Source organism: Acinonyx jubatus, chromosome B3 (genome assembly GCF_027475565.1).
Source record: "Acinonyx jubatus isolate Ajub_Pintada_27869175 chromosome B3, VMU_Ajub_asm_v1.0, whole genome shotgun sequence".
NCBI classification, from domain to species: Eukaryota; Metazoa; Chordata; class Mammalia; order Carnivora; family Felidae; genus Acinonyx; species Acinonyx jubatus.
Window position 1 is genome coordinate 29,069,469 of NC_069386.1, and position 15,067 is coordinate 29,084,535.

General features: G+C 37.9%; 1 protein-coding gene across 5 annotated transcripts in view; it reads right to left on the minus strand.

Annotated features, from left to right (window-relative positions):
• The window catches only part of SCAPER (S-phase cyclin A associated protein in the ER), a 505,210-nt gene that overhangs the window by 419,151 nt on the left and 70,992 nt on the right, over positions 1-15,067 (minus strand). For 4 of the 5 annotated variants that reach the window (XM_053223692.1, XM_053223691.1, XM_053223689.1 and 1 more), the window contains one exon: positions 11,075-11,175. In XM_053223692.1, coding sequence (XP_053079667.1) covers positions 11,075-11,175 — 101 coding nt within the window. Of the gene's footprint in view, positions 1-11,074; positions 11,178-15,067 lie in introns of all 5 variants that reach the window. The other variant, XM_053223693.1, reaches the window with a different exon arrangement.

The window sequence follows — 15,067 nt, forward strand, 5'->3', positions numbered from 1 at the left end:
CAGTATCTTATTTTTTTTAATTTTTTTTCCTGTTTGTATTTTATTTTTTATTTTTTTTATATATGAAATTTATTGTCAAATTGGTTTCCATACAACACCCAGTGCTCATCCCAAAAGGTGCCCTCCTCAATACCCATCACCCACCCTCTCCTCCCTCCCACCCCCCATCAACCCTCAGTTTGTTCTCAGTTTTTAACAGTCTCTTATGTTTTGGCTCTCTCCCACTCTAACCTCTTTTTTTTTTCCTTCCCCTCCCCCATGGGTTTCTGTTAAGTTTCTCAGGATCCACATAAGAGTGAAACCATATGGTATCTGTCTTTCTCTGTATGGCTTATTTCACTTAGCATCACACTCTCCAGTTCCATCCATGTTGCTACAAAAGGCCATATTTCATTTTTTCTCATTGCCACGTAGTATTCCATTGTGTACATAAACCACAATTTCTTTATCCATTCATCAGTTGATGGACATTTAGGCTCTTTCCATAATTTGGCTATTGTTGAGAGTGCTGCTGTAAACATTGGGGCACAAGTGCCCCTATGCATCAGCACTCCTGTATCCCTTGGGTAAATTCCTAGCAGTGCTATTGCTGGGTCATAGGGTAGGTCTATTTTTAATTTTCTGAGGAACCTCCACACTGCTTTCCAGAGCGGCTGCACCAATTTGCATTCCCACCAACAGTGCAAGAGGGTTCCCGTTTCTCCACATCCTCTCCAGCATCTATAGTCTCCTGATTTGTTATTTTGGCCACTCTGACTGGCGTGAGGTGATACCTGAGTGTGGTTTTGATTTGTATTTCCCTGATAAGGAGCGACGCTGAACATCTTTTCATGTGCCTGTTGGCCATCCGGATGTCTTCTTTAGAGAAGTGTCTATTCATGTTTTCTGCCCATTTCTTCACTGGGTTATTTGCTTTTCGGGTGTGGAGTTTGGTGAGCTCTTTATAGATTTTGGATACTAGCCCTTTGTCCGATATGTCATTTGCAAATATTTTTTCCCATTCCGTTGGTTGCCTTTTAGTTTTGTTGGTTGTTTCCTTTGCTGTGCAGAAGCTTTTTATCTTCATAAGGTCCCAGTAATTCACTTTTGCTTTTAATTCCCTTGCCTTTGGGGATGTGTCGAGTAAGAGATTGCTACGGCTGAGGTCAGAGAGGTCTTTTCCTGCTTTCTCCTCTAAGGTTTTGATGGTTTCCTGTCTCACATTCAGGTCCTTTATCCATTTTGAGTTTATTTTTGTGAATGGTGTGAGAAGTGGTCTAGTTTCAACCTTCTGCATGTTGCTGTCTAGTTCTCCCAGCACCATTTGTTAAAGAGACTGTCTTTTTTCCATTGGATGTTCTTTCCTGCTTTGTCAAAGATGAGTTGGCCATACGTCTGTGGGTCTAGTTCTGGGGTTTCTATCCTATTCCATTGGTCTATGTGTCTGTTTTTGTGCCAATACCATGCTGTCTTGATGATGACAGCTTTGTAGTAGAGGCTAAAGTCTGGGATTGTGATGCCTCCTGCTTTGGTCTTCTTCTTCAAAATTACTTTGGCTATTCGGGGCCTTTTGTGGTTCCATATGAATTTTAGGATTGTTTGTTCTAGTTTCGAGAAGAATGCTGGTGCAATTTTGATTGGGATTGCATTGAATGTGTAGATAGCTTTGGGTAGTATTGACATGTAGATAGCTTTGGGTAGTATTGACATTTTGACAATATTTATTCTTCCAATCCATGAGCAGGGAATGTCTTTCCATTTCTTTAAATCTTCTTCAATTACCTTCATAAGCTTTCTATAGTTTTCAGCATACAGATCCTTTACATCTTTGGTTAGATTTATTCCTAGGTATTTTATGCTTCTTGGTGCAGTTGTGAATGGGATCAGTTTCTTTATTTGTCTTTCTGTTGCTTCATTGTTAGTGTATAAGAATGCAACTGATTTCTGTACGTTGATTTTGTATCCTGCAACTTTGCTGAATTCATGTATCAGTTCTAGCAGACTTTTGGTGGAGTCTATCGGATTTTAACAGTATCTTATTTTAGAAATGTCAATGGCTTGGGAGAGACAGCACTGCTTGCAAAGTCTAAAATAATTATTACTTGGCACTTTACAGGAAAAGTTTGCTGACTTCTGTGCTAGAGTTTCAGTATGTGACAAGTTCATTTTCTTATACAAATTGTAGTAACGGTGTTTATTTTTTAAAAATTCATTAGCAAAATATTTGTTTTTGTTTTTGAACTTATTTATTTTTATTATCACTACTAGTGAAGCTGAAATTTCTTACCACCCATTTAAATGTCTTCTTTTAGGATTTGCATGTTGGTAGCTTTTGTCATTTTTTCCAGTGGAATCTGCATCATTTTCTCCTTAATCTGAAATCATTTACTACTACTATTATTATTACTATTATGGCTACCAATCCTTTGGCACAGATGACAGAATTATTTAAATTCGAATTTTATTTTTGATTTTCTTTTATGTGGAAAGGCATATTTTATTTCTATTAAATCAAGCCTATTAGGGGCGCCTGGGTGGCTCAGTCGGTTAAGCAGCCGACTTCGGCTCAGGTCATGATCTCCTGGTGTGTGAGTTGGAGCTCTGTGACGGGCTCTGTGCTGACAGCTCAGAGCCTGGAGCCTGCTTCAGATTCTGTGTCTCCCTCTCTCTCTGACCCTCCCCCGTTCATGCTCTGTCTCTCTCTGTCTCAAAAATAAATAAACATTTTTAAAAAATCAAGCCTATTAATACTTTCCTTTGTGGTTTCTGCTTTAGTCTTATAGAATTCTTACAATCCTGAACTCCCGATGATGGCAGCACAGGAGGATGCTGGGCTCACAGCGTCCTGCTGATCGCTTAGATTCCACCCACACGCCTGCCTAAATAACCCAGAAAACCACCAGAAGATTATCAGAACGGACTCTCCAGAGCCAAGCATAGACAAGAGACCCATGGAAGAGGGTAGGAAGGGTGGAGAGGCGGTGCGCGCTACGGGGACTGGCGGGAGGGAACTGAGGCGGTGGAGGAGCAGCCCTCCCAATAAGGCAGAGCACCCGTGAGTCTGCCTTGCAAAAGCAGAGGGGCCGGACTGCCTGAGTTCTAACAGCCACCGGGACTCAACATCTGGAGGGTTAAAAGTCATCAGCTCTGCTCTCAGAGAGCGGGGAGGGCAAGAGGACTACAGGAGAGAGAGTTGCTGAGACCCAGAAGACAGAGCTCACCTCGGTCACTGGGGACCTGAATGTGAGACAGAAAACCATCAAAACCCTAGAGGAGAAAGCAGGAAGAAACCTCTCTGACCTCAGCTGCAGCAATTTCTTACTTGACACATCTCCAAAGGCAAGGGAATTAAAAGCAAAAATGAACTACTGGGACCCCAAGGAGATAAAAAGCTTCTGCACTGCAAAGGAAACAATCAACAACACTAAAAGTCAGCCAACGGAATGGGAAAAGATATTTCCCAATGACATATCAGACAAAGGGCTAGTATCCAAAATCTATAAAGAGCTCACCAAACTCCACACCCGAAAAACAAATAACCCAGTGAAGAAATGGGCAGAAAACATGAATAGACACTTCTCTAAAGAAGAGATCCAGATAGCCAACAGGCACATGAAAAGATGCTCAACGCTGCTCCTCATCAGGGGAATACAAATGAAAACCACACTCAGATACCACCTCACGCCAGTCAGAGTGGCTAAAATGAACAAATCAGGAGACTACAGATGCTGGTGAGGATGTAGAGAAACGGGAACCGTCTTGCACTGTTGGTGGGAGTGCAAACTGGTGCAGCCGCTCTGGAAAACAGTGTGGAGCTTCCTCAAAAAATTAAAAATAGATCTACCCTATGACCCAGCAATAGCACTGCTAGGAATTTACCCAAGGGATACAGGAGTGCTGATGCATAGGGGCACTTGTACCCCAATGTTTATAGCAGCACTTTCAATAATAGCCAAATTATGGAAAGAGCCTAAATGTTCATCAACTGAAGAATGGTTTATATACACAATGGAATACTACATGGCAATGAGAAAGAATGAGATATGGCCTTTTGTAGCAACATGGATGGAACTGGAGAGTGTTATGCTAAGTGAAATAAGTCATACAGAGAAAGACAGATACCATATGGTTTCACTCTTATGTGGATCCTGAGAAACTTAACAGAAGACCATGGGGGAGCAGAAGGGAAAAAAAAGAAAGAGGTTAGAGAGGGAGGGAGCCAAAACATAAGAGACTCTTAAAAACTGAGAACAAACTGAGGGTTGATGGGGGGTGGGAGGCAGGGGAGGGCCGGTGATGGGTACTGAGGAGGGCACCTGTTGGCATGAGCACTGGGTGTTGTATGGAAACCAACTTGACAATAAATTTCATATTTAATAAAAAAAAAGAATTCTTACCCAAAATAAAAATATATAAATATTGCAGTTTTTACATTTAAATCTGAAATCTAAGTGAAATGAATTTTGATGCTTGATTTGAGGAACAGAAGATGGGTAATGCCATCTACAGGGAATTTAAGGTTGTTTTCTATATCTAAAAGCTGCCTCAAGAAGCAAAGAGTATATATGCTGATAAGCGGTTAAGATAAAAAGAGATGTCCCAGTGATACTCTACATGGAAAACACAAAAAACTCCACCAAAAGACTGTTAGAACTGTTACATGAATTCAGCAAAGTCGCAGGATATAAAATCAATGTACAGAAATCAGTTGCATTACTATACACCGATAACCAACAGAAAGAGAAATCAAGGAATCGATCCTCTTCACAATTGCATCAAAAATCATAAAATACCAATGAATAAACCTAACCAAAAAGGTAAAAGATCTATGTGCTGAAAACTATAAAGAGCTTATGAAATAAATTGAAGAAGATATGAAATGGAAAAATATACCATGCTCATGGACTGGGAGAAAAAATATTCTTAAAATGTTGACACTATAAGCAATCTATACATTCAATGCAACCCCTATTAAAATAATACCAATATTCTTCACAGAGCCAGAACAAACAATTCTAAAATGTGTACAGAACCAGTAAAGACCCCGAAGAGCCAAAGTAATATTGAAAAAGAAATCCAAAGCTGGAGGCATCACAATTCCAGACTTCAAGCTGTATTTCAAAGCTGGAATCATCAAGACAGTATGGTACTAGCACAGAAACAGACGCATAGATCAATGGAACAGAATAGAGAACCCAGAAATGTACCCACAAACGTATGGCCAACTAATCTTCAACAAAGCAGGAAAGAATATCCAATGGAAAAAAGACAGTCTCTTCAGCAAATGGTGTTGGAAAAACTGGACAGTGGCATGCAGAAGAATGAACGTGGACCACTTTCTTACACCATACACAAAAATAAACTCAAAATGGATGAAAGACCTAAATATAAGACAGGAAACCATCAAAATCCCAGAGAAGAACACAGGCAACAACCTCTTTGACCTCGGCCACAGCAACTTCTTACTAGAATGTCTACAGAGGCAATGGAAACAAAAGCAAACATGAACTATTGGGACCTCATCAAGATAAAAAGCTTCTGCACAGTGAAGGAAACAATCAACAAAACTAAAAGGCAACTGACGGAATGAGAGAAAATATTTGTAAATGACATATCAGATAAAGGATTAGTAGCCAAAAACCTGTAAAGAACTTATCAAATTCAATACCCCCAAAACAAATAATCCAGTGAAGAAATGGGTAAGAGACACAGACACTTTTCCAAAGAAGAAATCAGATGGCTAACAGACACATGAAAATATGCTCAACATCACTCATCATCAGGAAAATCAAAACCACAAAGAGATACCACCTCACACCTGTCAGAATAGCTAAAATTAACAACTCAGGAAACAACAGATGTTGATGAGGAGGCAGAGAAAGGGAAGCACTTTTGCACTGCTAGTGGGAATGCAAACTGGTGGCACCACTCTGGAAAACAGTATAGAGGTTCCTTGAAAATTAAGAATAGAGCTACTCTATGACCCCACAATTGCACTACAAGGTATTTATCCAAAAGATACAAAAATGCTGCTTTGAAGGGACACATGCACCCCAATGTTTACAGTAGCACTATCAACAATAACCAAATTATGGAAACAGCCCACATGTCCACTGTTTTATGAATGGATAAAGAAGATGTGGCATGCATATATATATATATATATATGTGTGTGTGTGTGTGTGTGTATATACGTATATATATGTATATGTGTGTGTGTACATACAGTTAAATCTTGGATTTTGCAAGTAACTTGTTCTATTGAGTGTTCAACAAGATGAGCAAAATTTTCTTTTTTTTTTTTAAATTTTTTTTTAACGTTTATTTTTGAGACAGAGAGAGACAGAGCATGAAGGGGGGAGGGGCAGAGAGAGAAGGAGACACAGAATCGGAAGCAGGCTCCAGGCTCTGAGCCATCAGCCCAGAGCCCAACGCGGGGCTCGAACTCACGGACCGCAAGATCGTGACCTGAGCTGAAGTCGGACACTCAACCGACTGCGCCACCCAGGCGCCCCCAAAAATTTCTAATAAATTTTCACTTGATAAGCAGTTTTGTGATACAAGTATTATGGGATGCTGTATATCACATGATCAGAACTGGTTCTCTCCCTCTCCTGCTGTAGGATTGTGGGTTATTGTCACCCATGCTCGAATGCTCAGTCTCCAGCTGCGGTGTTTAGCAGAAATCAGTGATTTTTCAGAACACTGGAAGGTGCCCAGAATTGGTACTAGTGTATTTTTTGTTACTTCAAGGACCTATGGACAGTCCTTTGTTTTTCCATATAAGAGTAAGCTTAGGAATGCTTTGCTTCATTCTAGGTCAGGCTGCCTGCATATATAGACCCTTTCCTCTGCTGCCTTATTGCCAGTTACATTAAATACCATATATGACAAGAGTTTATTCATACTGTACTGTCGTTAACATCCATGCAAGGGCGCACAATGGCTCCCATGCAGAAAAAGTTGAAAAGAAAGGCAGTAAGAAGGAGGAAATGACTATGATAGAAGTTAAGAAAGAAATCATCAAGAAGCACAAACAAGGTATGCGACTGGCCAAAAGTACAAGATTTTGTAAGTCTGTGTCTGCATCTTGTCTGCAGAGGAGGAAGAAAAGAAGGCAGAAGAATTCCTCACTTCAAATGAGATTAAGGAGATGTGTAAAATGTGGGAAACAATGCAAAGTTTTGTAGAAAAGCACTACCCAAATAAGGCTGTTAGCAGTGCAAGCAATGAATCTGTTTAACAACAATGCAATGTCACATTTGCATGAAACCCTCAAAAGGAGGCAAAAGCAAGCATCATTGGATAGATTCCTTGTTAAAGTTGCATGAAAAGTAAAAGATTCCACTGAGCCAACAGATAGCATTGATTCCATTAGTGATAGTGAAAGTCGTCCTACACAATAACCTTCCTCTTTCTTGTCTTCCTCACACCAGCTATGAAGGTTTTCAAAGGTAAATGCAGGTTAATTTATTTTTCTTTATATTTTGTATTTTATTATTTTGCATTATATTATAGTATTGCAATCATTTTTATATGAATATTTTTGGGCTGTGAAATGAAACATCTGTGGAGTTTTCATTATTTCTTAAGGGGAAATTTGCTTTGATATACAAGTGCTTTGGATTACAAGCATGTTTCCATAATGAATTATCCTCACAAACCAAGGTTTTACTGTACAATGGAATATTAGTGATCAAAAAGAATGAAATCTTGCCATTTGCAACAATGTGGATGGAACTAGGGTGTATTATGCTAGGCGAAATAAGATGAACATAGAGGAAGGGAAGGAAAAATAAGAGAAAAACAGAGAGGCAAACGTAAGAAACTCTTAAATACAGAGAACAAACAGGGTTGATGCGAGAGTGGGGGAGAGGGGAAAATGGGTGATGGGCACTTGCTGGGATAAGCACGGGGTGTTATAAGTGATGAATCATAGGAATCCACCCCCAAAACCAAGAGCACACTGTACACTGTTATTTTAGCCAATTTAACAATAAATTATATTAAAAATAAATAAATTTTAAAAAGAAATTTTTAAAAAAGGAAAGAAGAAAATAAAGATTTATTGCAAGGATATAAAATGTACAAGGTCAAGGACATCCAAGGTGGGAAAAAAACTAGAATCAAGACTCATGAGGATAAGACCAAGAAGAGAGAGGCTTTAAAGCAAACACTCTGACGCTCTCAAAGTCCACATGATTTCTTGTTTCCTGATTCTCTGGGTATATCTTTTCCATTTTCTTGGAACCTGCTTTCTTCTGCTTATCTTCACAAAAACAATAGAGCCACCAATCCCAAATCAGCATGATGATCCCTTAACTTGGTTCAACCCAGTGAGGGAATGCACATCCTTGCCCCCACAAATCTACTTACCTATTATCCAGGGTGAAGTGTGAAGTTGTTTGGTACAAACACAGACAACTAGGCTTGACTCACCCAGGGAGTGTGGGTAAATCAAGTACCAAAAACACCATATCAAAAATTTTCATTATGAGATACGAAGTCAGTCAGTCAGAGAAAGACAAATACCATATGATTTCACTCATATGTGGAATTTAAGAAACAAAACAAAAGGGAAAAACAAAAAACAGACTCTTAACTGCGGAGAACAAACAATGGTCACCAGAGGTAAGGGCAGGGACGGGTGAAATAGGTAAAGGGGATTAAGAGTACACTTATCTTGATGAGTACTAAATAATGTACAGAATTGTTGAATTGCTATATTGTACAGCTGAAACTAACATAACACTGTATGTTAACTACACACGAATTAAAAACAATTTTTTTTTATTATGAGGAACAAAAATGTTAAAAAAATCAACACATCATGGTTTCCCTGAATTTGGTTTCCTGGGAATCAAGCCTTCCTGGACTTGTCTCTTGGGATACCTTTAGTCTCCTCATTCCTTCATGGGGCTGATACCTCAGGATAGGACAAAAAACATGTTCTGTACCGAATGATTCCACTTACAGAAACTGAACCACAGTTAAATCCAAGGGAAAGAGGAGCCTAGGCCTGTTTTCTCTGGGTAAAAAGGTACCATCGTAGCTTCAAGTGACTTGGTCCAGTTCACAATGGCTCAGTTTTCACTTATAAGCTTAACTGAGTAATAAATTGTTCTTCTGCCTTTGCACATAACCAAAATAATACTAAGTCTAGTTGATCATCTATCTCTGGAGTTATCTCTCAACTCTCCCTGTTGCTACTATTCCAGTCTGAATAGCCATAATCTATAATCTATACTGCTGCACTTCAACCTCCCCATACTGCAGCCAGAAAGAATTTTAAAATCACAAATCTGACATGTCACTTCCTTAACTTAAAAAAAAAGTCTAAAGTTTGTATCATGTCTACAGAGCCCTACATAATCTGGTCTCAACCTACCTCTCTAGGTTCCTTTCATGCTATCTTCCCCTTGTTCTCTCCATTGCAGTCCTGCTAAACTGTAAATTCCCTGACTATACTGCGCTGTCTTCTACTTCCAGGATATCACATATACCCATCACCTCTACCCAGGATTACCCTTTTGTTCTCTCGTTGTCAAGCTAACACCTACTTGATACTTCTGTCTCACTTAAATATGTCCTCCTTGGCGAAGCTTTCCTGGATTCAGCAAAATGGATGATGGTGCTTTTTCTTATATTTCCCAAGTACCCTGTATTTCTTTTTGATGAATTTTGTGCACTAATAAGTATTTCACATCAATCTTTTCTGTGAATGCACTATGTATTTCTTAAGGGCAGGGACTGTGTCTGTTTCCTTCACAACAACAGTTCCAGAGCGTGGCACTTAGGACTCAAATGTTGTGTGGTTATTTCAAATTAAAGTTTCTCGAAACAGGTTAACATAGGGGAAAAAAAACAGGGGGGGTGCAAACCATAAAACAGGCTCTTAACTCTATAGTTAAGAGGGTTGCTGGAGGGAAACATAGGCAGGGGAGTGGGTTAAATTGGTGATGGATATTAAGGAAGGCACTTGTGATGAGTACTAGGTATTACATGTAAGTGATGAATCACTAAATTCTAATTCTGAAACTATTATACTATATGTTAACTAAATGGAATTTAGGTAAAATTTTGAAGCAAACAAACAAAAAAATGAAGGTTTCTAAAGTAACTTTGATCTCTCATTACTCCCCTAATCAAAAATCATCAATTTTCCTCACTGAGTACTACATTAAGAAGAAACATGGAGAGACTGGGTGGTTCAGTCAGTTAAGTGTTAGACTTCAGCTCAGGTCATGATCTCATAGTTCGCGGGTTCGAGCCCTGCATTGGGCTCTGTGCTGACGGCACAGAGTTGCTTGGGATTCTCTCCCTCCTTCTCTCTCTGCCCCTACCCTGCTTGCACGCGCTCTCTCAAAATAAACTTAAATAAATATATAAGAAGAAATACTATAATTTTCCCTACATTACTTTCACTTCACACATGCTCTGCATTTTAGTATCTGTCTTCATCTAAAAGGCCTTCCACTTGGGGCATCTTGGTGGCTCAGTTGGTTACGTGTCCCACTCTTGATCTGGGCTCAGGTCATGATCTCACAATTTGAGCCCCTCAGCAGGCTCCACGCTATCAGCACTGATTGGGATTCTCTCTCTTTTCCTCTCTCTGCCCCTCCCCCGCTCACGCTCTGTCTCTCTCTCTCTCTCTCTCTCTCTCAAAATAAATAAACTTTAAAAAATAAAATAAAAGGCCAACCACTTGTTAAGATCCATCACATCTTTTAAACACTTCTGCATCCTGCATGAAATCCTTCCTCATCTATCCCCTACAAGAGAAATGACCCTGTCCTGTTCTGAACACCTGTAATAGCTTTTTTGTAATAATAAGCTCTATTTTATTCCACCCTTACACTACAAATTCATGAGAGTAGTCAATGTATCATATTCACCAATTAAATCTCTGTACTGGATAAAAGTGCTTTGCACTAGTAGGTACCCAATAAATATCTGTTACTGAACTGAATTAAGAAATACAGATCCCAACTTTTAGATTTTTACAAGTTTTAAGTTAAGCTTAGGTCAAGTTAACTGTCAACTTCAATGACTGCTTTTGAAATTGCTGGCTGCTATACAGACCAAAGTTCATTACCTGCTTTGAGCATCTGTCTTCTCTAGCTTTTCCTGAAGTTGAATCCAGTCAATCAATGCTTTGAAATCTCTCACATAGTTATCCAGCATCATTAGCACCTCCTAGTTAAAACAAACAACATCATTAAACTCCATTCTGATACTGAAAAGTTTTAAGAAAAAACTTTAGACTGAAGTACTTAGGAATTAATAGTTTTTACATTATACTCCTCATTGAGAAAGTAACAAAACCTACTGATTTAGTTTTTTTTATCTTGTTTTATTTTCATTCTCACTGTATGATAAGAAATTAGTAAAGCTGAGAGTCCAAAGACCAAGAGATGGTATTGATATTCTTTCTCAAGAACCACCCCCCATGACCATTCTTTTAATCTTTTTTATTATTAAGTTTAATAAACAGTAAAGTGTATAAATGTATATACAGATCATTTCAAAGCAAAGGCCCATGCATCCATCCACCCAGAACAATGCTAGTCTAGAAATTACCTGGTGTCTCCTCCCAATCATTACTCTGTCCTTGCTCTGAGGCAACCACTGCTTTGACTTGTAATAGTTTAATTTTTACCTGATTTTGAAATTCATATAAATGAAATTCATAGAGTATTAACATTTTGTGACTTCTTTTTTTACTTTGTTTACTAGGCTCATCCATGTTGCAGGATGAACCTGCAATTTATTTATTGCCATTGTCCAAGGTCACTTACTGAACAGTATTATATTGCATGCATATTTATTTACCCAATCTACAGCTGAAGAACACTGAGGTGATTTCCAAATTATATGCTGTTATTCATGTATGTCCTCTGCACATATGTGTGCATTTCTATTGAGAACAAGCCCAAAAGAGGAAATACTGAGTCACAAGATGAGCATATGCTCTACTCCAGTATATAACACCAAACTGCTTTCCAAAGTGGTTGCCACTCTCACCAGCAGTGTATGAGCCCTCCTTACTCCACACCCTCAACTACACTTGGTATTGTCTGTTCGGGGTTTACTTTAACCTGAGCCACTCTCGTTGGTGGTTATGTAATGGTTTCATTTTGGTTTCAAGATGGTTTTCTATGATTATTAATGATTTTCAGCCTTTTTTCATGCTTATTAGCCATCCTCATTTTGTGAAGTGCCTATTCAAGACTCTTTGATGGGAAGGAATTCCTTACATCTTTTGGATATGGGCCTTTTTTGGTTATACATGTTGCACACATATACTTGACTTTTTACTCTCCTAATGGAATAGAATGTTTTGATGAACATAAATCCCTAATTTTAAGGTAGTCTAACTTCTGACTCTTTTATCTAAGACTGATACTATCTGCATCAATTTTAAGCAATTATTTTCCTACCACAGGTCAGGAAGATATTCTCCAATATTGTCTTTTAGGGCATGGAGTCTCTCCTCTGTTACACTGGTCTGTTTATCTATTTTTGTACCAATATCAACCTAACTTACACTGCTGTAGCTCTAAAATAAAACGCAAAACCCAGTAGAGTAAATCCTCCAACTATATCTTTGACTAGGCTAATGCCAGCCCCTTGTTATTTCCATACAAATTTTAAAATCAGATTATCAATTTCCCAGGAAAAAAAATTAAAAACACAATTTTAATTGTAATTGCATATATTCTATAAAACAACTAGATGAAAACTAACATTTTTATAATATTGTATCTTCTGGTCTATGAAGAAATATATATATATCTTATTTATACCTATATATACTTGTACCTTATTCAGTGTCTCTCAAAATGTATGATAGTTTCCTGTGTAGAGGTCTTGCACATTTTTTTTAGCTTTAGCCCTAAGAATAAATGGTAGCTATTTAACTTTTTTTTCATTTTCTGTTACCATTCATTTTTGTATCCAGCAACTTTAACTTACTCAATATACATCTAATAATTTCTCTGTAGATTCTTCTGGATTTTCTAAATACATAAATATGAATATGTCATCTGTGAATAATGACATATTTATTTCTTCCTCTCCAAGTGTTATATATTTTATATGTTATTCTTGTCTTCCTGTGTTGGCCAGGATCTTAAGGACAATGTTGAATAGAAATAAAGATAGCAGACTTTGTCTCATTCCCAATTTCAGAAGGAAAGTTCTCAACATTTCACCATTAAGTATGATGTTTACATAGGTTCTTTGGAAGATTCTATTAGTAAAGATGTTCGTTCTCAGTTTGCTGAATTTCATCAAATATTTTTCCTAGGTCTACTGGGACAATCATATGATTTTCACCTTTATTCATCTAATTTGATAAATATTAATTTCATTCTCAAATGATAAAACCAACATTGCGGTACTGGAAAGAACCTAACTTGACTGTGATGTATTGTCCAGTATTTGAATAACCAGATTAATATATCAATATTTGGTTTAGGATTTGTGCATCTGTATTATTAAGTGGTCTCTATTTTTATTTCTCCTGAGACCTTTGGTTATCAAGGTTATGCTGGCAGAGTTCTTTTTCTATGTTCTAGAAGAGTCTGTATAATACTGGCAATATTTTGCTCATTTTTTTTGGTTGAGATATGATTAACACGCCATAAAATTTACCATTTGTAATTATACAATTCAGTCACTTTTAGTACATGCAGAGTTGTGCATCTATCCAATTCCAAAACATTGTCATCACCCCAAAAAGAAACCCAGTACCCATCAGCAGTCACTCCCCATTCTCTCCTCTTTCCAGCCCTTGGAAGCCACTACTCTACTTTCTGTCTCTATGGACTGGCCAGTTCTGGACATTTCAAATAAACAGTATCATACAGAATATGGCCTTTTGTGGCGAAATTCTTTCATTTAATTTTTTCTTTTTTTTCTGAATATTTTTTTTTTAATATTTATTTTTGAGAGAGACAGAGACAGAATGCAAGTGGGTTAGGGACAGAGAGAGAGACACAGAATCCGAAGCAGGCTCCAGGCTCTGAGCTGTCAGCACAGAGCTTGACATGGGGCTCGAACTTATGAACTGTGAGATCATGACCTGAACCGAAGTCGGACGCTCAACTGACTGAGCCACCCAGGCGCCGCTAATGTTTTCAAGATTCATCCATCTGGTACCATGTATCTGTACTCATTCTTTTTCGTGACTAAATAATTGCATAAACAAACACATTTTGCTTATTCATTTATCGGTTGATGGATACTCGGCTTGTTTCCACCTTTTGCCTATTAGAAATAATGCTGCTATGAATATTCACATCCAAGTTTTTCTATGAAAATATGTTTCTATTTCTCTTGGGTGTATACCTAGTAGTGGATTTACTAAGTCATATGGTAACTCTAAATTCAACATGAACTACCAAAATGTTTTCCACAACAGCTGCACCATTTTACATTCCCAGCAGCAATATACAGGCACACCTCATTTGACTATGCTTCATTTTATTGCAGTTCACAGATATCATGTTTTTTTACAAATTGAAGGTTTGTAGCAACCCTGTGCTAAGTCTGTCTACACCATTTTTCCAACAGTGATTGCTCACTTCATGTCTCATGTTACATTTTGGTAATTCTTGTAATATTTCAAACTTTTTCATTACTATTATATTTGTTATGGTTACAATTCATTGAAACCTCAGATGATTGTTAGCAATTTTTAGCATAAAGCATTATTTAAGGCACATACATTGTTTCCTTAGACATGCTGCTATTGCACACTTATGACTACAGTATAAACATAACTTATATGTACTGGGAAACCAAAAAATTCATTGACTTGCTCTATTGTGGTATTTGCTTGATTGCAGTGGTCTGGAACTGAACCTGGAGGATGTCCAAGGTATGTCTGTATGAGGGCCAAATTCTTGACAACCTCAGCAGCACCTGCTATTTTCTGATTTGTTGAGTCTAGTCATCCTAACAAGTATAGTATTATTGTGGTTTTTATTTGCATTTCCCTGATGACTAAAGTTATTGAGCATATTCTCATGTGCTTATTGGACATATGTAAATCTTCTTTGAAGAAATGTCTATTCAAATTATT